The sequence below is a fragment of the Stenella coeruleoalba genome, assembly GCF_951394435.1.
Source record: "Stenella coeruleoalba genome assembly, chromosome: 1".
NCBI lineage: Eukaryota > Metazoa > Chordata > Mammalia > Artiodactyla > Delphinidae > Stenella > Stenella coeruleoalba.
This window is the reverse complement of record NC_137169.1, coordinates 75,925,541-75,948,755: the sequence shown is the minus strand read 5'-3', so window position 1 is coordinate 75,948,755 and position 23,215 is coordinate 75,925,541. Positions and strand designations below refer to the sequence as shown.

The 23,215-nt window shown below is 36.3% G+C and overlaps 1 protein-coding gene across 2 annotated transcripts in view; it reads right to left on the bottom strand.

Moving 5' to 3' along the window:
• Positions 1–4,946: 4,946 nt before the first annotated feature.
• The window catches only part of SH3GLB1 (SH3 domain containing GRB2 like, endophilin B1), a 39,294-nt gene continuing 21,025 nt past the window's right edge, over positions 4,947–23,215 (bottom strand). For both annotated transcript variants that reach the window (XM_079929103.1, XM_079929102.1), the window contains 4 exons: positions 16,554–16,643; positions 16,067–16,167; positions 10,046–10,274; positions 4,947–9,659 (listed from right to left, as the gene is read on the bottom strand). In XM_079929103.1, coding sequence (XP_079785229.1) covers positions 9,552–9,659; positions 10,046–10,274; positions 16,067–16,167; positions 16,554–16,643 — 528 coding nt within the window. In that variant the 3' untranslated portion in view covers positions 4,947–9,551. The remainder of the gene's footprint in view (positions 9,660–10,045; positions 10,275–16,066; positions 16,168–16,553; positions 16,644–23,215) is intronic.

Below are 23,215 nucleotides of genomic sequence, written 5' to 3'. Positions count from 1 at the left end.
ATACTTTTCCTGAGTTCCCTATTGACCAAAAATATTTTTAATTGTTTGCTTTGCTAGTTTAGTATCCCTCTGTTCAGTATCACTGTTGACACATTTCCCCATGTTAAGTCATGCCTTCTCCTCCTGCCCTTCTTCCTTTCCCCACCCAGGGGCGTGGGGCGGGGTGGTGGCATTCCTCGCCCTCCAGCCCCCATGGGCCCTTAAGTCTCTGCAGCCCTCTTAGGTCAGCTGTCTGGGAGTTGGAGGGCTACGGTTTGCAGAAATTGGGCTTAAAATTAGCCACAGTGGGCACTGTGTGGGAGTTAAAGGAAAAGTGGGAATGGGCTGAGAAAGAAGGCCTAGGGCACTGGTTTCCTGTTTCTGACGGTCTTAGGAGTAAAGGAAAGGATTAGTGTTAGAGCAGAGGGAGAGGAAAAGGGGGTACAGCTTAGAGAGTTTACTGTCTCTAGAGACTCCAGGATCTTAAAATGAGCATAGCAGGTTCAAAACTTTACCTAAGCTTTGGTTTTCTCATCTGCAGAGTGAAGACAACCATCTCCACCTCACAGTGTTGTTACAAGAGTGAAATTAGAGAATGTGTGTAAAATGCTAGATACAGTGACTGGCTTATTGTAAATACTAATGAATGACACTTTTTTTTTTTTTTTTTTAATTGGTGTGCTCTTGTCCTGCCAAACAGGGTATATAAGCTCTTCAGAGGAAACCAAGACTCTGCTAGAAAGAACAATAAAGATTGTATAGATTTGTTACCTCGATAAGAGACACATTTGTAGAACATATTCCCTTATGGCTGAATTTTGGAATAAGCTCTTCCAATCCATGAGCTCTTTCCCCTATTCCTGGCAAAATGACACTCTAAACATTTTCACTTGTTCATCAAATTACTCATTAGTAATGGCCTACTTAACTGAAAATAGTCAGTAAAATGGTATTGTATTTCAGCTTAATAGCTTGCAGTAATATTTTGAGGACTGTCATTATTCTTTTATTGTTACTGCAGATGAGTCACCTTTAAAGTGAAAGACAAGGTAGTTTTACTCTCTCTGCTTTATTTAAACATGCGCATCAGAATCACCTGGAGAGTTTGTTGAAGCACAAGATGGCTGGGTCCCACCTCCAGAGATTCTGGGGGTTGCACATTGAGAACTTATGTAAGTCAAGGCTGATTTCTCTGCACTTTCAGCTGTGACAGGTAGCAGGGCTGAAAGATTCCCCACTTGGCTTGATAAACTTGGTAGATTTTTTTTTTTTAGTTGCTTAAGCAGTGATTTACAGCTACTTTATGTTAGGAACATTTTTTTTTTTCTGCCCCAAGAAAAGTTACACAGAAGGAGTATAGGAAATAATGGGACATTGACCATATTTTCGGGGCACATATAAAAAAATGTGTCTGTGTTACACATGGATTAAGAGCTTGGGCTTTGGAGTTGGGAAGACAAGGAAGCAGACCAGGCTCTGCCACTTTCTGGCTCGGTGGCTCTCTAAACTGTTTCCACATCTGTGAAATGGGGTAAAAAAATACCTATGTTCCTGCCAGGTTTAAAAAAGGAAATGCACATAAACTGCTTAATAAATGTTAGCAACTTTTTCCAAAGGGATGTAGAATCTCAATAATGCTTAAGACTGTGAGTGCCCCTGTTCATATTTGTTCATTAGAACCCTTCAGAGAGTCTGAGCATAAGTGGATCCTTTCCCTCTGAGGTCTAGGTCAGTTAGGTCTGTCAGTCCAGGTAGAGGGATTTCTAAAGGAATCACTTACAAGTTTTCATTCAGTCTTTTCTAGAAAATTCAGACTGAAGAGTTTTGTTCTCTACAATAAAACAAACAACAAACTCATTGTCTACCTGCCAATAGATTGTGTGTGTCATTTAAGTTAACTAATAATTTGGGGTTTGTCATTAGTTACTATTAAAACACGAGCAACTCTGCCTTGTTTAGACCATCTTAGGATGCAAGAACTTGAAGGACTTTGGAGATCAGTTGGTTTATTCCTTTCATTTTACAGATAAGAAATCTGTGGGCTTTAGAGGTTAAGTGAATAATTTGCCTGAGGACGTAACCACAAATTTAATTTCTACTGGACTTGCTATCTAAACGCTCTCAGAAAGAATGGCTTATGATGAACTATTCTAAAACAATTGTTTTAGTTTCCTGCAACATGTAATTGGTTTATATCTAAACACCCTACTGGAAGGTAAATTCATTTAGTTTCCAAGGGTTACATTATGAAACAAATTTCTCTTGAGGCACTCATCAGAAAGTTCCATGGAATAAAATTAGACATTTTATAAGTGCATGATTGAAACTGTTTCATAACCACAACACGTAATTGGTAGCAAATGCTTTGAAAACTTTCACGTCAAAATGATCACGGAGTTTCAATGTCTCATTTCTCTATATATACGCATACACTGGATGTTTTCTGAGGAAAATCTTGACCCTTTCTCCAAGTGCTCCTTTTTGCGGAGATAGAGTCACTTTCTCTACAGATTTCAACTGGTTAATTTTTGGTAAAAATAATTTCAATTCATTTTTTATGTGATTGGTTAAAGTATAGGGATTTGTACTCCACGTTCTCATCAGAGAACTTAACTTCTAACCTTCAGCTGCCAACTTCTTATGAAAAGCCTGATAATGAGAAATATATATGGAACTTTGCCTGAAGGGTATGTAGTTCATTCATTACTTTAGAAATACTGATAGTGATGATGATGATGATGGTGGTGACAATAACAACAATAATGATAGAAATTAGATGTGCATCTTCTGATCTTGCTGTCCAAAGGGGGCAATGTTTCTTAGGGCGAACACACGTAACAGCACCAAGTCTGAATCATTAAAGATCGTTTGAAGAAATCAGAATGCTGTTAGCAGCTACGAGGGCTGCTGAAACTCAGCTTTAGGTGTGCTAAGAGTTAGGGGACACAAAGTCCCTGTCCTTGAGCTCAGCTAGGTTAGCAAGTAATTGCAATTCAAGGCAATACATGCCACAGTTGAGTTACATTTATATATGTGAATAATTAATTCTGCCTGAGGGAATCCAGAATATCTTCGTACCAGAGGGAGCTTTTGAACTTACTCTTAATAAGTTGAGGGTCTTCAGGTAGAGCTGAGTAAACTATATACCAAAGGCAAACAGGTATCAAAGCATATGGTTGCTGGGGTTACCTATTATACCTTGTTTCATACGACTTCACTAGAAAATGGGACTAGGCAGAAACATGTACCCTTAACCCTAGGGCATCAGGCTTTCAGAAGAGTTGCTGAGAGTTGTAGCCCATCTTCTTTCACCTCATAATTATTCATTTAATTTGTTTTGTTCTCACAAACCTAAAGCTTCCTGTATTGCCTTCCTTCCTTACATCCCCTCTTTTAAGTTCTCTTACTACTCATTTTTTATTGGCTGAGTAGTTCTGAGTTATAATCAACAAACTAGATGCTAATTTCAATGTATCTGGTTCATCCAAATTTGAAAATGGGTTGGTCTCTGGCGAGCTGTCTGCTATGATTACTGGAGATGTTACCTCTGGGACATCTATCTTTTGGAAATATTGCTGAGCAACTTTTACAATTCAGATACTTCTCTAAATAAATTTACTTCATTATCAATGAATCAATTGTGTGTTCTCTCATCCTGGGGATGCTATTGAGACTTAACTGGTTATCACTACCTTTACTGAGCTGAGCCCTCCGTGTCAGGTTCTCACAGGTGGAAGGCAAGCCATCCAAAGTACAAAGATCAGCTGTAGGTCAAAGGTGGGGTTTCAGTCAGAAGGGGAAGTTTGGCATGGCTGACATGTCCAGCTCACCATTTTAGAATAATATGATTACCATTTTAGAATAATATGATTACCATTTTGATACACTGTCATAAAAGCATAGCAGTTGAAATGTTCCATTAGCTACCTGTCTGGGAGTTTTATCTGGTTAGGTTACTTGTGTGGAGAAAATGAGACACCCTTTAAAAACTAGATTTTGTAGGTAGGATGTACAAGGCAATGTCCATTTATTGTGACACCTTTCAAGGAAGATTCTATTTGGTGACGGCAGTGATATTTACTCCACTGAGGTAGATAATAGCAACTGCTCTAACATACTTAGGTGGAAATTCTATTAAGTTATTATCTACTAGGTGCCAGGCACTTTGCCCATAATATGATTAATTCTTTCAACCCTACAAGTTTATACTATTCTCATTTCTGCATATGGGCAAACAGGCTCAAAGAGGTTGACTGACACAAAACTAGGCAACAAAGTGGGAGAGCCAATGTTCTGCCTACCTTCCAAAGTTTCTACTTTCCCTATGATGTCCATGCTCCCTAAATGCAACAATAAGCCTGCATCAAAATTATCCAGTCTGTTTAGGATTGTTCTCCTACCATTTCGGCAAAAGTCAGAAAAGTCAGTGCTTCCAGGAGACTGAATAAAAGCAAGGGGAAAGCCAGTAGTACAATCATTCCCAAAGTATCACAAAATACATAACAGAAGGTAGAACAGTAAATGATGTCATGTCAGAATAATTTAAGACTGATCTTGGTTTTAATTTTGCAGGGTCTCTTTATCTTCCTTTTACCCTTTATTTTTAAACTGAAGGTTCTAAGAACATTCAGTTGGAAGTCCTCCAAAAAGAAATAGTATACTTTCTTATACTGCCGATAAAGTGTAAGCCGATAAGTTTTCTAAGGGGCAAAGTGGCAGCGACAAAAGCTTTTATAAACTGGCGTACTCTACACTAGCAATTCTACTTCCAAATATTCACCTTAAGGAAATATTAAGAACACATAAAAGATTTAACAACACAATATTCTTTTAAGCAGTTTATTAGCGAAAAATTGGAAACAACCTGAAAACAGTAGTTTAATAAAATGTGGCACATAAGATGAAATACCATGCGGCCATTAAAAAAGATATAGAAACATTTTTGACATGGCAGGATAGTCATGGTATTGTCAAGTGAAAAAGTTACAAAACAGTATGTACAACTTGATCCCACTTAAAACAATCTATAAAAGCACAGACGAATCTGGAAGTCTATGCACCTAAGTAACAGTAGCTCTCCCTGGATGGTGGAATTATAGGTGATTTTTATTTTTAAACTATATACTCTTTTTTTCCCTTTTTTAATGCATCTATGACTTGTAGTATTAAAAAAAAGCATTAACAATTCTTAAAAAGTCTCCTTTGAAGTAGGGAGAGTGGAGTTAGCAACCTGAGCACCGGGGTGTACACGTTAGTCTGATATAACTTTAATGGTTTGTCAGGGAGCTTTGATGTCAAATTGTGACTGTGCTGAGTGGAAATGTGGGTGGTAGTAGTGCTTACCCTTCTTCAGACTAAGGGATCCATCCCTAGAAACCCTCCATAGCAACCAAGTACTGGCATTCCAAGCAATATTTCCCTTTCTTACACTAAGCATACCTTATACCTTCACACCCACTTGTAATACAGCCCAGCAACGTTCCTCTACACTTGAGAGAAGTGTTGTTGGTATACAGAAGGGAGGGAGAATTTTCAAGCGATGTCAGATAGCACGTCTGAAGGTAAAAGGCACGATTTCTTTATTCTACTGAAGTGGGTCTCAAACTTGAGAGTGTAACAATCACCTAAATGGCTTGTAAAAACAGAATGCTGGGCCCTACCCCCAGAGTTTGATTCAGTAGAGCTTGGATAAGACTTAAGAATTGCATTCTTTCTTTCTTTGACAAATATTGAGTACATACTATATGCTAGGTCTCCTGCTAAGAGTTGGGAATTTAACTGTGATCAAAAGAATTAATAGTCTCAATCTCAGGGAGCCTACACTCTAGAGTGACAGATACATACTAAACAAATAAATTATTAAAAGTAACTATATAATTATGATTAGTGCTAGAACACAGTAAAGAGGATCAGAATTTAGTTTTTGTCTTGAAATATTTTAAAAAATGTTACATGGAAGAACTAAGACTAGTTTTATAGCCCCTTGAAGACAACAAATAGGTACAAAAAAAAAGGTACTTGGAGATACGAATTAACATTTTTAACAAGTTCCTACGTGATGCTGACATTGCCTGTCTTGGGGGTCCCACACTGAGAACCACTGCCCTGCTGAGCTGACTTTCTCGTTAGGATAATGTGGGAGAAAGGGCAGTTCTGCTGTGGACAACCACCAGACAGACCCCCATTTGAGTCTCACCATGAGGTAAGAGCCACTTAATCATCTGGAGAAGGGGTTGAAGCAAAGCTGGCTGTAGGTCAAATTGCAAAGTCTCCTATCTATTATTATGGCTTCTCACCCAGACTTGAAGTGCCACATACTAGGGCAACATATTTCAAACTTTCAGGTGTTTGGGAGCTAGGGAAGATATTTTTAAGGAATACTGTCAACAAAGCATGAAAGTAAGCCAGGCCTCTCTGGGTAGACAAAGATGTTGATTTTTGTCCTGTGATCCTTTATCTTCTGCATGTCCTCCCAACACCAGCTCCTCCATTCTCATTCTGTTCCTTTGTTCTGGTGAGGATAACAGCAGACTATGAGGATGGACTCTAACCCACTAGTGACCCTGGACTCAGGTTTCTTATTTCTTACATTACTCAGAGTGAGGCTCATTCCCATTTCTGGGACCTAGTCTCCTACAATATGAATTTTTCTGATTAGCACCATAAAAAACAATTTAATGCAATGATCTTTTAGGTTAATTACCTTCAGGACAAATACAATAAAATCACTTTTTTTCTGTTTGTAAAAGGAGCCTACAATTATTTCCAAGTTTACTATTTCATTCATAAATGCATCCTTCACATTACTATCCCTTTAGATTAAGCTCAGGGGCACAGAGATTATTTAAATAATTCTGAATTGCACCATGAATTAATAGGCTTCCAAAGCTCTTCTTCCATGCCTAAGAACCTATGGGCCTTTACCTGAGTAAAAATTAAACCTGTGACTTTATAAAATAAGCCCAAACCGAAATAAAACAAACCCAAAACTCCCCGAACAACCAATCAAACAAAACCCCATTAAAATAAAAAACAATAAACATAAGAATGAGCCCACATATTGTGGCAAATTTGTGGTGGACAAAGGCACAAAATAACCTTTGAACCTCACATTACTGAAGGCTACTGTACATTATTAGGTTACTATAATCAACATTCATTTGATGGAAAGCAGAAGGTTCTGATAAAAATGTACACTGACTATGGTGAGGTTAAACCTAGATCTGGGTCTCATTTAAAGAGGGTGGAGGATAGAATTGATAAGGAGTAGAACAGAGCATTGCAACAGAAGATGTCTGTCTGGTACATAGTCATAAACAAGGCCAACCGTCTGGATAGGTCAGGAAGCTACAGGGGCTAACAAGGGGAAACATATTCACAGCATGTTTCTGCTGTGCCAAGCCTTTCCCTAAAAATTATCTAACATACAAGATAGTTAGAAATCTATAGTTACAGATTTTATAGTTATTTTATAACTGCTTTTAACACTATTTTTTGCTATAAAATCCTCACAATAACCTTAAAGTGGCATAATTGTTATCCCCATTTTGCTAACAAGGAAATGGCAGTTTATATGACATCTAAGTCGAAGCTCAAAGAGCACAGTATGTGAGGAAGACTGGATTTGAATCCAGGACAATTTCACTCCAGTACCCATACTCTTTCCGTTTTACTACTCTACTTCTCATAAACCTAATTTATAGTTGCTATTAAAGTTGACCTGATTTTTTTGTATGATCTTTTAAAGCCTAAATCTTGATTTATGTAACATAATAGATGGTACTCTAGGCTGGCCACAGAGCTTCATTTCTGGGGGAAAAAGCTTCACTCAAGTGGTTCTAAGCTAACTAACCAGCTTGAGCAGCTTTGGGGGTTAACAGTATGGCAATTCACAGTGTGAATCAAAGCATCTTGTATAACTGTAAAACTGCAGAGGAATTTGTCTCACAGCACAGAAATGTAACAACTACTGTTAAAATCTGAACTGTAAATTAAATTACCAACATGTTTACCAAGCTCTTATTAGGAACTCTTAAACACCATTTAAAAATATCCTTTTGTGCTAAGTGTTCATTTTTTAAAGTACCAGAAAAATATCATTTTGACACATTAACACTTCCTGAAGAAATTAACTACACCTTTACACTTCATGCATAAGCCAAACTGAACTGCTTTTAGCTTTAAGAATGTGCTACATTCTCTTAGCTCCAGGCCTGTCACAACTTCTTCCTCTGCCTAGAACACTTCCTCTCCAAACCATCTCCCACTCCCAAAATCTGAATTAGGTGACTCCCAAAACTCTGAAACATACTAACCCTGTATTTCTTCTATCATGACACCGATTCTGTTATATGACCATTGCTTACTTATTTTTCTGTATCTACCACCAGTCTTTAAGATCTGTAGGGGGAAGAACTGTGTGCATCTTGTTCAGGGTCGTATTCCCAGTTGATCAGCATAGTGCATGGCCCCCAACAAATGTTTGACGAAAGAATGAATAAATGAAAATGAGAGCAGAAGTCCTGACATGGAAATAATCTGCTGATTCATAGCAGTGGTCTAAATAGCAATTTTCTGATTCCATGTATATCACTAATCATTTCATTAGTATGTGTTTCATAACTAGAGAGCCTGATCAAGATAACCTAAGTTCATTAGTAAATTTTCAACATTTTATTTGTAGGCTCAAAGTAACCAAAAGTGTATTCTGTTTGCATACAATTTACTCTATAATGAACACAGCTGTGCTAATCCATTTTTATAAGGATTTGTTGTTCAATAAGAACAAATTCTCTTTACTGCAGTATCTTAACAGATCCAATTCTGATTATGGATTAAACAGTACCAATTGAACAATCTTAAAAACATTATTTAGTGAACTGAATTTGTCCCAGATGTTTTAGAACCTTAAATGCAAATGTACTAGAGAAATACGGTAGTATTTCTCAAGGACTAGTTACTCTTAAAAGAAATCATTCAGTAGTGTTTAGTAAAACAAAAACCCTCAAAATAACTCACTGAACTAGAATATTGTAATCATTCCATGTCTGCTGGAAAACAAGGTAAACATGGTATAACTGCATTTCTGTTTATGAAAACATTCAGAAACATTATATTTTTTACAAAAGAGGTTTACATCCTAGAGCTCTTTTTAAACCAACAGTTAAAAACAAATTTTAACTTTATTCTTTGGCTATTAATTATACCTAATAAATGAGTCACATATCAATTCACAATAAATTTATTTTATGTAAAAGAAAAAGCTTGCCATTAATGAAAAATTCAGTAGAAAACAGTTATGCTTTAAGTTGGGGCTCAAAAGTAGAAGCTACTTATTAGTGAAACCTCAGTAGAAAGAGAATTTTTTAAGAAAACATTCTTGGCATGAAAGCTTTAACATAAATTCTGTAATGAAATATTTACCATGCAATTTTATTGGCAGAAAGGCCAGTTTCTGATGGCTAGTATTTTCTTTTCAGTCTCTTAAGACATTAACATGAAAGATACTTAAACCTGCTTTATTAAGAGTTAATTGTATATAAATACGGTGTACCTTTTCACAGTCCACGTATTTAATTGAGCAGTTCTAAGTAGGTAATTGGCACCCTGCCCTTCTGGTTTCCCCTTTCCCCCATTAGCCAGTCTGAATCCATTCCAACGACACTGAAAACAGTGATTACCTACAAAATAAAACATTTCCAGTTATTAACTATGTTAATAAACACACAGAAAACTAATCAGACTTAATTTGTTTAAAGTATAAATTATTCACTATCAAAGAATTTAAACATTATTATCAATTTGGTGAAAGATAAAGGATTTTATTAGAGACAGTTTTAGAAATCTAGTGATTTAGCAGTTAAAAGCTTTAAATATTTCTGTGATGTTCTATTTTGTTAAAAAATAGTAGTTAAAAAATTATAAAATGTTAATATAACCAGCTGTAATCTATGAAAACATTCATAATAAACTATTTCCAAATAAGTAATGAGGAATTTGCATTTTGTTATACTGGAAGGTAAGTCAATCTATGATATAGTTTTCCTTTTATACCCACATTACTCACCTCATCTGCCAGAAGTGATAATTCAGTACTGTTTGCAGCATCATAATCATACAGAACCCTGGCCTTCCTGCTGCCACTGCACTCCTTAAGGTCAGTGAGGTTGGAAGGAGAGGTGATTACTAGGCCACTTGTTGAAGTCAAGGGAGAAGAACCAATCACGTTTGATGAAGCAGATGGTATAGGTGCCACAGAAGTCTGGTTGTTGTTACAATGATAAACGGATGGAAAACTGTTGAAAAGAAAATGGCCAGTTATCTATTTGCAAGTGACCAAAGTTCCTGTATACCACCACTTGGGGGCAGTGTTTACCTTCTACCAACCTTCACTTTGGCTAAAGATTTGAGGATGCTAATATTTTAATGACAAAGTACACTATCCAGCTCACCCCTCTAGGGTCAATTACACTAGAGAAAATGCAGGTTGTTTTTAAATATAAAATCTTTGAAAGTCTGTTTCAAAGCCATCTTTACAAGTATAAACTTTAAAAAGTTTTTAAAAAACACAATGGTTTTCTTTTTCCAGAAAAATGAGTTTATGATATTTCCAACAACCTTCTATAAGTATGTTCCATTAATCTTTTCCTCCCTTTATGAATTGTTAAATAAAAATACCAATGAAAGGCTTACTTAAATGTTAGATACTACTACAAGAGTGAAGTTTTCTCAAGTTAATTCTTTGAGAAATATTTGAGTAACTGAACTCTTTTTCATAAAATCGATCCAATCACATTTTCCTGTTCATTCAAGTACTTATTGAGTATCTACATGTCCAACATCACTACCACAAGCTGAGATATAAACATGAAACAATGCCATTCCTTTATGGACATGTAGATAAGTGAGGAGATGGACATTCAAATAATATGTTATGACTGATAATTAACATAAGACTCAATGGGAGAATACGGAAAATGTCACAGTTCATTTTGTCTTCTATTTTTTAGGGGAAAAATAAAAGTTTTATTAGGAATTAGTGAAATCCCTGTTATCAATGTGCCTATAAATAGTTTAAAGATAATTTTCAATTTATTGTAAGCCTACTGTTTCTCCAATAATACTCAACGGAAAACAGCATAAGATGGCTGGCCTATAATCATTCTAATCCAACCACTTCTAAGGTTGAAAAACATCCTATGAAAATTCATATTTAAGTTTAAATAAATCCATTAGTTAAAATATAAAATGCTTCATCTGGTAGGGTAGGTGAAATTAATCCCTTCATAAAACAGTTTTCTTCTTTATGACTCCTGTGCCATCTGGAAATCAGTCAGCCAGCAGCAAATTTCCCTGTACCCTTAACCTCTTCTCTAACCCTTCCATTCACCTCCTGATGCTTGAGTTTAATCTCCCACACTCCCTTTATCATTGAGCCTAGAGGTGGATGTTGAAGGAGTTGCACGTTCCTCATTACCATTCCTATACTCCTTTCCCTAACCAATCCTACCTAATCTTTGAATTTCATGTTATTCAACTATATACTACCTATCATCTCTTGTTGCAATCATCTACAGGCGTCTCATTCTTTTCCCTTTATTTCTGGATTTTAGCTCCTGGCTCACTAACAGTGGATCTTAATTCTCGGTGGTTCTAATAGCCATGTAGACAATTATTTGAACACTTTGGCCTGTCAGACCCGTGAGCTCTCCTCTTCCAGTGATTCTGTGACTGACCTAGTTCAGCCACCCACTCCCAATGCCTCATCTAGACCATATCAATTCCAAAAACTATAACCTTTACAATAATCAATTTCCAACATCCCATTCTCTGACCATCATCTTGTTTCCCCTAGTACTCTCATTTCAACAAGCCTATCCTGGATCTATAGTCCTCCACAGGCCTACCATCTATCATCCTACCAACACGCCCTTCGTGTCCAAGGTAAATTATTATAATCACCTCCTTGCACATGCCTTCATATCCTTTGCCCTTTACTTCATACTACTCGTTTGGTAAAAATCTCTGTAATTATCTACTCAGTATCCATGTATGTACTATGACAGTAAAAAAACTACAAAACCATGTAGTCTAGTCTCACACTCAATGAATGAGTAGGAACCTAAAGTGGGTCCACAATGCTGCCTGGCAACTACACTACATTTCTCTAGTCTACCCACTTTCAACATTCTGCTGATGACTATTTCATACCCCTTCATCCATCCTCAAAATTCCAGCATTTCTCCCCTAACCTTTATAATCAGCTGATAAGTTGCTTTCTTTTTTAACTGAGAGGAGAAAAAAATCAGGAAACTTCCATGCTTTGGTCATCTCTCCTCCTACTACAGATGAGCTATCTATGCTCTTAAGATTAATTTTTTTAAGGTTAATTTTTCCACCTGTGTACAAAATCTCCTCTCAAGGATATCACACTACCAATTCTTCCCTTTCTTTCTAATATTATATTTTCTCCATTTACTGTGTCATTCTTATCAGATTACAATCATGCTCTTATTTCTCCTATCTTAAAAAAAAAAACCAAAAATGTGCTGGACTCCACTTTTTCCTCTGGCTAGTGCTTCATTTCTGTTTCTCTTTACACTAGAACTCCTTGAAAGACTTATCTAAACTTACTGTCACAGCTCCTCTCCTTCCATTCCCTTACATTAACAAACAAGCTTTTGCTCCTACTGTTCCACTAAAACTACCCGTCAAGGTCAGCAATGTTCAAAATCCAATGGTTCACTAGCAGTTCTCTTTCACTTGACCTATCTAGTGGTCACAGTGGACCACTCCCCTCATTTTTTACAGCTTATTCCAAGGCCACACTTGGTTTACATCTTACCTCAGTGCTCATTCCTTACCATCCTCCTTAGCTGGTTCCTCAACTCTTTGTTGGAGTACTTCAGGGCTCAGCCCTTGGTTCTCTGTTTTTCTCTACCTGTACTTAACTCCCTTGGTAATTTCATCTAGTCTCACAGATTTGAATATCCTTGATATTGCTGACAACTCTCTAATTTATACCTCTAATTCACCCCCACCCCCAATTTCCAGACTTGTATACCCTAAAATTGGGTATCTCCACTCAGATGTTTCATATCTCAAACTTAACATGTCTAAAACTGGGCTCCTGATATACCTTACATGCCTTCCCCATCCCAACCTGCTCCTCCTGGGGCATTCCCCATTTTAATTAACCAAAACTCCATTCTTTCAGTTGCTCAGGCCAAACACTTGCAGTAATTCTTGACACCTCTAAGCCTCATATACAGAAAGTTTGTCAGCAAACTCTACTGGCTTTACCTTTAAAACACACCCAGGGTTTGAGCACTTCTACCACATCTATCACAATCACCCCGATCCAAGCCACTGTCACCTCCTGACTGGATTATTGACCGAGTTATTGCAGTAGGCTCCGAACAGGTCTGTCAGCTTATACTCATGACCTCTAACATCTATCCTCAACAGAGCAGCAGGAATGATCTTCTTAAAGGTTAAAATCAAATCATGTCACTCCTGAGCTCAAAATCCTCCAGACTTCCTCATCTCTGAGTACAGCCCAAAGTCCAAAAAGTGGCTTCCAAAGCCCTACATATCTTCGCTCCCTGTTTCCTTGATTAATCTCCAGCCAAGCTCTCCTTGCTGTTGCCTGAACATACAGCTATGTTCCTGCTTTAGAGTTTTTGTACTTTGTCTCTGGAGCATCTCTAAGATGCCTGCGTGCTTTGTTTCCTCACATCTTTCCAATCTGTCTTCCCTGACTACTGTAAACCTCTACTCTAACCAAGGTACTTCCCTGTTGTATTTTTCTCCATAGCATTTATCACCTTCTAATAGACTGTATAATTCATAGACATTGATTTTCTACTCCTTTCTACCCCTAAATAGAATGCAAGATCCATAAAGGCAGGGATATGGTCTATTTTGTTTACATTGTATCCTTGATGCCTAGAATAGGGCATCTGTAAAAATTAAAAGCAAATGTTTCTCTGATGGGTAAAAGGGTTCTAATGATAAAAAGAAATGATTTCTAATTCAAGTTTCACTCTAAAGTTAAGAACACATTTCCTAGCATCCTTTCCTCAGTGAACTCGGCAGTGATTAAATATATACATTTCTGAAGAGAAAAAAAAAAAGATAAGTTCTCTCTCCCTACGTATGTATGTGTACACACACACGATTTTTAAAGTCTTTAACCATGTACTTTACTTTCAAATTTACTAGTATAATTTAGCTTTTGTTTAGCCACTGAGGTCTACCTATGTCAACTTTGGGAAATTAATGGTAAAAAGAAAAACAACAAAACACCAAACCAAACAAAAAAACCCTGAAAGGCCATCTTCAACTTCTAAGAACTTTTACTAATAACTTTAAAAAACTCCAGACCTCCTGCCACTGTAGCTCAATATGTTAAACTTTCCAATTATTTAAAAATAAAACACATTTACTAATCTTATAACTAGCTCTTCTGTTTCCTTATCTGTATGTGGATAATAATAATACCTACCTCAGCACATTAATGACTAGATTTTGTGTGAATGGCTGAGTTCCAAAGCATGTGTATGGCCTTAAGCAGAATTCAAGAATGAATGGTTTCAACAGCAACCCCTCTGCTGCACTGTGAGAGTATCAGGACAAAGTGAACAGGAAGTACTAAGGCTTCCTGGGCTTAAAATACTTGTAATGATGTGGGGATAGAGTAGTATTCTGATTTCAGATATTAATACCAGTAACAAAACTTCAAATATATAGAAGTGTAAATACTTCTGTAAATCCTATTAGAATAACCAGTGGTATTAGACTACAACTCATTTTTAAGATCTAAAATTGGTTTTGTGGATGTGCCTAATTTTGTTCTAGGTCTAGTTTTGAAGGATTAATATGCAGAAAGGAAGACCAAAGTGATGGGTTTTTTTTTTTCTCCTTATTCCTTGAAATAACTTCTCTTGATATTCCTCCTTCAAATATTATACATCACTCCCCTGCTTTAATGGTTCCTCACTATGTAAATTCCAAACTCTTTATCATTACTTATTTTAAAGGGCATTCATGACATGACCTGGCTTCATTATTCTAGCCACATCTACTATCCCATTTTAAATTTGAACACTATGATCCAACTAGAATGAACTATTGTCAGTTTCCTGAACTTGCCACACTCTTTTTCCTCTGTCCCTTTCATATACATATTCCTCCTCTGCCTGGAATATTTGTCCCTGCCCCTTTCTTGTTCTAGATTATTCCTACTAAAATAATTTCATCTGTGAATCTTTGCTAGACTCACTTGAGTCACAGTTAGATGTCCCTTACAGTAATCTGACCTCCTCTTTCCACTTATCACATGGCCTGTCCACCTATGGCCTGTACTTCTACCTAGGCTTTAAGTGTTCGTTGTGAGAGCAGAGACCATGTTTGTCCTGTACATCTTTTATTTTCAGTGTCACCTTACAACGTTAGCTCCATAAAGGTAAGCAATTTTGCCTGTTCTGTTCGCTGATATAATCCCAGAGTATAGAACAGTGCTTGGATACGACAGGTGTTCAATAAGTATTTGAGAACGAATGATTGAGTTGTGTTGCTTTACATATGTGCTGTAAAGTATATTACCACACTCAAAATAATAACATCAATGGGCCTGAGGTCTTACAGAATATTCTAAAATCTTTTTAACAGTGAACAAGTAATGAATAAGTACAAATTAGTTTACCTCTAAGGGCAACTAAGTGTCAATATAACTATATCTTCCTCAACCACCTGCAAAGGTATTCAAGAGAAAAGTGAACTTCAAATGCTTTTTGAAGTTCTAAAAAGGTATTCACTTAAATTATCTAAAAAGCACTAAAAAGGTATTCACTTAAATTATCGTCTCACCCCTGTTAACATTTTTCTGTGCCAGAAGAGCCCAAAATGTCTTTGTTACCACAGAAGTGTGATAATCACTTTCCTTAAAAAAAAAAAAAATCTGATTCTAAGTAATCTAATAAAAGCCTTTAATTCTTCTATTTTTCACCTCTATTATTAGTTCATATGAAAAAATCTGAATTTCTTCTCTTATCAGGAGTTTCATGTATGAAAAGGAAATTGCCACCTTCCCAGTTGCTTTTGGAGGTCTAACATGTACTGGTAACATTGTGCGTAGTAAGTCATCTGGGCTTCTACAAAGTCATTCAGACAGCGGAGGTGATGGGCCTGTAAAGGAAAGTTACAGTCACTTCTTAGCTCTATAATCTACTTAAAGTGGCACACGCTAAGGGAAGACAGAGCACGACACTGTACTCGGGGTAAATCATCAGTATCTATCATTTTACTACAATTTACAACAACAAACTGTTTAGCCAAAGAAAACCAAAAAACAAAAAACATCAAATGGACTTGACGATGGTGGGAGAACTATCTCATCAGGTGATGAGGTGTAAACAAAAATTTAAAATATTTCTTCATGTATCTTGAAAAGTGCTACAATTTAAATATCTTGATAAATGACTGAAAAGGAAGTTCAGTTTTTCCTCCAAGAATTTCCCTAAGACTATCAAAGTCTTTTGTTCCAAATGAATTTCCAATGAATGAACACTCACATGTGTACTGCTGATTCCCTCTAGCAGAAGTCTGGTAATCTCTGCTTGACGATCAAATTCACTTTGAGTTATTCTTAATTCCTGTTCAGACTTAAATTGGAACACAGTTTTAGAATCTCATTAGAGGACTTAGTCCATTTTATGTACATTCATTTAGACAGTTAGAAAATCCCCCAAACAGAAGCAGCCACATAGCACAGGGAGATCAGCTCAGTGCTTTGTGACCACCTAAAGGGGTGGGATAGGGAGGGTGGGAGGGAGACGCAAGAGGGAGGAGATATGGGGATATATGTATATGTATAGCTGACTCACTTTGTTGTAAAGCAGAAATTAACACACCACTGTAAAGCAATTATACTCCGATAAAGATGTTAAAAAAAAAATCCGCCAAACAAACCCCAAATGATAATCTGGCAATTCCCTGATTCTGCTTTGTATCTAAAGTGGTCCCTGGTTTCCAGAACTTAGCTTTTCTATGTTACTTAATCTAGACAGAACTGACTCCTTACTGGTACTTAACTCAAAAGAATCTATTAAAGCCAAAGCTTAATGACATAAACACAAAAGCCTAGGAAAACTACTATGGGACTGTCAATCTATTTTCATACATTTTCTAGTATCAATTTTGCTAATTTGTAACATTTTATGAAACCTTAAGATTACCAGTTTACTTGTATAAATTATTTCAAAAAATTCTCAATTATTACTGTAGCTACTTTACTTTGAAGTTATATATGCTTCAATCTCAAATGAAAAAACTTCAGAGTGAAGCTAGGACTTTAACCTCATGGGTTTAGTTATCAAGCATACACTTGTTTCTAGGGACGTAGCTCTTAGGTTCCCTCAAAGGATTCTTTATCCTACATAAATGTCTTTTTTAGTTTTCTTTCCAAACTTTGCATAGAATATGTCTTAAGCACAAATATTACCTATAAGATATGCTAGGGTTTTTCTGCAAGTTATGGGTGACCTTTAATCAATGGTGTGCTGGTAAACTGGCTCTCCAGGGGGGGAAAAAAAGCTCCAATGTGCTGAGTTTCAATGGTATAAATACTCCTACCACAGCTGATTTCAAGCTACCAAGGTGAAGTTACTGACCTCAGAGCTAGGAAGACATGTGCATAATAGCACACCACTACTAGCTTCAACTATCTGATATAGGTTTAGTGCTGGAAAAAAACAGTTCACCGAAAAAAAAAAAATCTAAAAATAGTTAAGTACTGGCAAAAAAACATCCTCACAAACCTTTAGTCAGAGTTGCTTGGTGGTGAGGAGGAAAAAATAAAATCTCACAGGTCACTCAAAATAGTTAGCTTATCCCCCACTGGGAATTACTATTGGTGATAATATCACTATAATGATATTTCCCACTACCTCTCCAGGATAAATTGCTCCCCTGCCATCCAAATAATTACAGTATTTCCAAGACTGTAGTAAGTATATAAACAAGGTGTGAACTTTTTCCTTTCACACCCCATCTCCCTCTCCTTCACCCTTTGGTGGCAATAGCTAACCAAGTGAAATAGTCAACAATGAGGTAGCAGCAAAAGAGATAATCAGTTGCTATAATCATTCTCATACCATTGGCAAAAGATATGGCAGAGAGGACTAAGGCTTGACCACTAGACTGGATTTATGGAAATAAGCTTGAATTATTCAATAAGTCAAGAGTTAAAATTAAATTTACTTGATCAAAATAAGAATACATGGCGTTTTGATAACAGGGCTTAAGTAATAAGCTTCATCTGGAAGCTAGTATGCAGCAGAAAAAAGTTACAGGGGAATAAAACAATCAATGTTCTTCCTAAAAAAGTATTAAGGAAAACCAATCCAGTGTTACATTTGCACTATTTACTGTTCTGCTTGGTTGAAAGGTTCTGATTGATAGAAGTAACCACAGCAAACCAAAAATAAACGCATTCGGAAACAAATGAGGCTAATTCCATATAGGTTTGATTGTGAAAGTACAATTTGATTTAACAGCCTTTAGCAGAAATGGCAGGAAAGTCTACTAAATGGCAATATTTCTGTACAAGGTGTAAGTAAGCAAGCTAGGTAGCAGATTAAAAGTGACTAGGAAGCTTGAGACTGAAATAGAAAAAATGTTTTTAAGCTAAAAACACTGAATAGCAACTAGCCCGTGCACCACAACTACTGAGCCTGAGCCTAGAGCTCGTGAGCCACAACTACTGAGCCCTCGTGCCACAACTACTGAAGCCCGCGCGTCTAGAGCCCGTGCTCTGCAACGAGAAGCCACCGCAATGAGAAGCCCGTGCAACGCAATGAAGAGTAGCCCCAGCTCGCTGCAACTAGAGAAAGCCCGTGCGCAGCAACAAAGACACAACACAGCCCAAAATAAAAAATAAATAAATAAATAAATAAATTTGCTTCCATGTCCTTGCTATTGTAAATAGAGCTGCAATGAACACTGTGGTACATGACTTTGAATCATCAAAAAATCTACAAACAATAAATGCTGGAGAGGGTGTGGAGAAAAGGGAACCCTCCCCTCTTGCACTGTTGGTGGGAATCTAAATTGATACAGCCACTATGGAGAACACTATGGAGGTTCCTTAAAAAACTAAAAATAGAACTACCATGTGACCCAGCATGGGCATATACCCATAATTCAAAAAGGGACATGTACTACAATGTTCACTGCAGCACTATTTACAATATCCAGGACATGGAATCAACCTAAATGTCCATCAACAGATGAATGGATAAAGATGTGGCACATATATACAATGGAATATTACTCAGCCATAAAAAGAAACGAAATTGAGTTATTTGTAGTGAGGTGGATGGACCTAGAGACTGTCCTACAGAGTGAAGTAAGTCAGAAAGAGAAAAATACTGTACGCTAACACATATATATGGAATCTAAAAAAAAAAAAAAAAGAAGGTTCTGAAGAAGCTAGGGTCAGGACGGGAATAAAGATGCAGACGTAGAGAATGGACTTGAGGATACAGGGATGGGGAAGGGTAAGCTGGGACAAAGTGACAGAGTGGCATGGATATATATACACTACCAAATGTAACATAGATAGCTAGTGGGAAGCAGCTGCATAGCACAGGGAAATCAGCTTGGGGCTTTGTGACCACCTAGAGGGGTGGGATAGGGAGGGTAGGAGGGAGATGCAAGATGGAGGAGATATGGTGATATATGTATATGTACAGTTGATTCACTTTGTTATAAAGCAGAAACTAACATACCATTGTAAAGCAATTATACTCCAATAAAGATGTTAAAAAATAAATTTATAAAAAAAATAAAAACACTGAATAAAAATATAAAATGATCTCATTAAGGACAAAGGATCAGTCTTCTATGTTTGAGCAAAATTTAATTATTTAACTGTGAAGAAAGCACCATAATACAAAGCCTAGGAAGTCATTCTTTTGTACAATCTAGACTTTATATTTAGAAAAGGTAAATAACAGGAAGGAAACAAGTCTTGTTTCTTGAACAAGTTTCTGTGTATGTTTGGGATGGCCACAAACAGTCTAATGTCCCAAACCACCTCTACTTCTGACACTTTTAACTGATCATAATAATTAACCTGAGAGGCTGAGGTAACTGAAATTAGGTTCAGCATAATTAATTTACTTAGGAAGAAAATAATCCATTTTAGAAAGACAAAAAGGGTTTAAAGAAAGACAATGAATTTAAAGAGTTTTTATTCTGTCCTCCAGAAGATCTCATTCCCCAACTTAATTTTACAATTAAGACAGAGTTCTAGGCAAAGATCTTCTACTGCTTAGAACTACTGTTACTGGGCTAACTGATCTAGAACATAGCTTGGGTTAGAGAAGCAAGAAGAGTTCTTTTAGGATGTAAGCTGGAAAAAGGGCAAGAATGTGTTGGTTTGTTTTATCAGGACTGGGCAACTTATTTTAAGCCAGAAATTTTGGCCAAGCTTCTGAGGCATTTGCTATGACAATCTTGGTCAGTGTTACCTACTTTTTCTAGGGGCTTAAATCTTAAAATATTCCAGGAATATGCAGTTTTTATTTATTTTTATTATTTATTTATTTATTTTTTTGTGGTACGCGGGCCTCTCACTGTTGTGCCCTCTCCTGTTGCAGAGCACAGGCTCCGGACGCACAGGCTCAGCGGCCATGGCTCACAGGCCTAGCCGCTCTGCGGCATGTGGGATCTTCCCGGACCAGGGCACGAACCCATGTCCCCTGCATCGGCAGGCGGACTCTCAACCACTGCACCACCAGGGAAGCCCTGCAGTTTTTAAATTATACATTTTTAAATTATAAAAATGACAGAAGTGAGAATAGAGGAAAAATATATCCAGAAATCCATTTTGATATATTTTAAGCTTTTTTCACACATACAAACATAATGTTTCATGAGTTTCTTGCCATTACATCAACTATTTCCAAAATTTGCAGAAACTGAAGAATCAAATCAGAAATTTTTTGGTGTACCTGTATGCTAACCAAAGTGGAAGAGACCCTGGCTTTCTTGATCAACCTATTTTCTCTTCTATGTTACTCTGCCCCCTTTTCACGCTAGACATTCAGGAAGAAATCAGAGGCCAGGGTGTAACCATAACTAAGTTGATGAATGGATTCCACAAAGAGGGGTGAGAGCATAAGTCAAGAATTTCACATTGGATTTCCAAGTTATGCTCCACAACCTATTCATGAAACAAGACTGTATAGTTAGCAATCCTACAAAGTCAGAAAATAAGAAGTTGAAGTTTGTAAAACTACTTAATATTCAGGGGCCCAATTAATACCTGCCCTCAATCCCCAGCACTGTCCTCAACTCATGGTCAGATTCTGAACATGAGAAGTAAATTAAAAATGCTTCTGAAGACCTCAAATAGCACTTGAAACAAATCTGCACTAAAGTCATAATTTTATTCCTTATTCCTTGCTTTAGGTATTCTCCCAGCCAAGAACAGATTAGAAATGGTAGCACAGGCAGAGAGACTGGCAGTAGCAGTAATATGGACAGCTTCTCAAAGTGACAGTCTGACACTGAGGGAGGAGACAACATACTTCAAAAACAAAGGATCCAACGGTTGCACAGTACAATAACGGATATTCATAATAATGACTAACTGTAATGAAGTTAAATATATGCTATCCGGTATTTAATTTTTTACAAATATTTTCAACTAAAATGACAGAAATATTAGCTTTAGTGTTGTAGAGAACAAGCTTCAGTTACCTTGAAAATTCATTTGTGTGACATGATATATATTCGCTTCTCTGAAGATATAGGACATTGTGTTAACTATATTTTATATAATTATCATATGAATAAACCAAGTATTATTTAAAAACTGTCTTCTGACAAGGCGTTGTAAGGATTACCACTTAGTATAACAGCTATCTAGTATTTATTAGAGTGTGTGCAAACCACATCTCTGCAGCATTGTTCTATTACTCTGTGGAACTACTACTAGCCAAACAGATCTGAGCTTTCCATAATAATTTTCAGATTTTATAAGATACAGTAACAAAGACTGTGATTGGCCCCATAGTTGTTGTCCAATAAAGATTTACTGAATAAATGACAATTAAATTCTTGTTTCATAATTCTGTAGTTTAATGATTTACTTACTTTTGTCACTTCCTCTGCCCAAATCTAGCCAGCATTAAAAATTAGAGAAAAATATAGAGCATGAAAGTTGGAATTTAACATTTTCTACAACTTACTATAGAAAAATGTAAATATTTTAATTTACATGGCATACTCTCTTTTTCCAGAATCACATTAACAGATTAAACACAGTAATAATTAAATCAGTAGAGATTAATATACTGTGAAAGTATGCCTTCATATGTATCAATACTATTGATTTTTGAATCTTATACTAATTCTATAACTTAATAACAGTTTTCCAAAACTGGGAATATTTAATGCCTCAGTTCTAGTATTCTCATCAGTAAAATGAGAGGTTTAGAGTATATGATTTCTAATTTCTCATTTAGGTCCAAAATTCTGCAATTTTAGTAAGTTATAATAAAGCAAGGATAAATGGACACTAAATGTTGATTTAGCCATGGTGGGGGGCACAATGAACTTGAGATATAATGAACTTAAAATTACCAGAGTTAAATACATCGTACTATAAGTAGATGACCTAACTAGTAAAATAAATGCCTAATAAATGAAACAAAGTCTTGCTAACTGTTTAGGGTATTTTTACCTAAGATTAAAAAAAATATATGATTTATATGCTAAATTACCAATGACTGAAACAGTTTCACAGTTCTCATTTACCTACATACAGATAGGACAATGGAAATAAATGAATGCATTCTCTTGCTATCTAAGGAAAGCTCTAATTTAGCCAGGGCTTCAATAATTATAGTAGTTTAAAAAAACAAATGCATTTTACATATTCTGTACAATAATCTTTTCTATTACATGTTTTTTCCCCTCCTTTTAGTTCAGTGCTAATGAAATAAAAGTAGTCAATTGATTTAACAAATAAAAACTGTCAATTATTTATTACTTATACGGCAGAGTCTATGCTACTTCTATGGCAGTAATACACCCAGGAGTATTATACCAAACACTGTATCTATAAATCTTTATTGGCTAACATTTATGAATTTTGGGACTATGTTCAGATTTCTATCTTGTTAAAAAATTAAAAACACTTAACATCTCAAAAATTTCCTCAAAT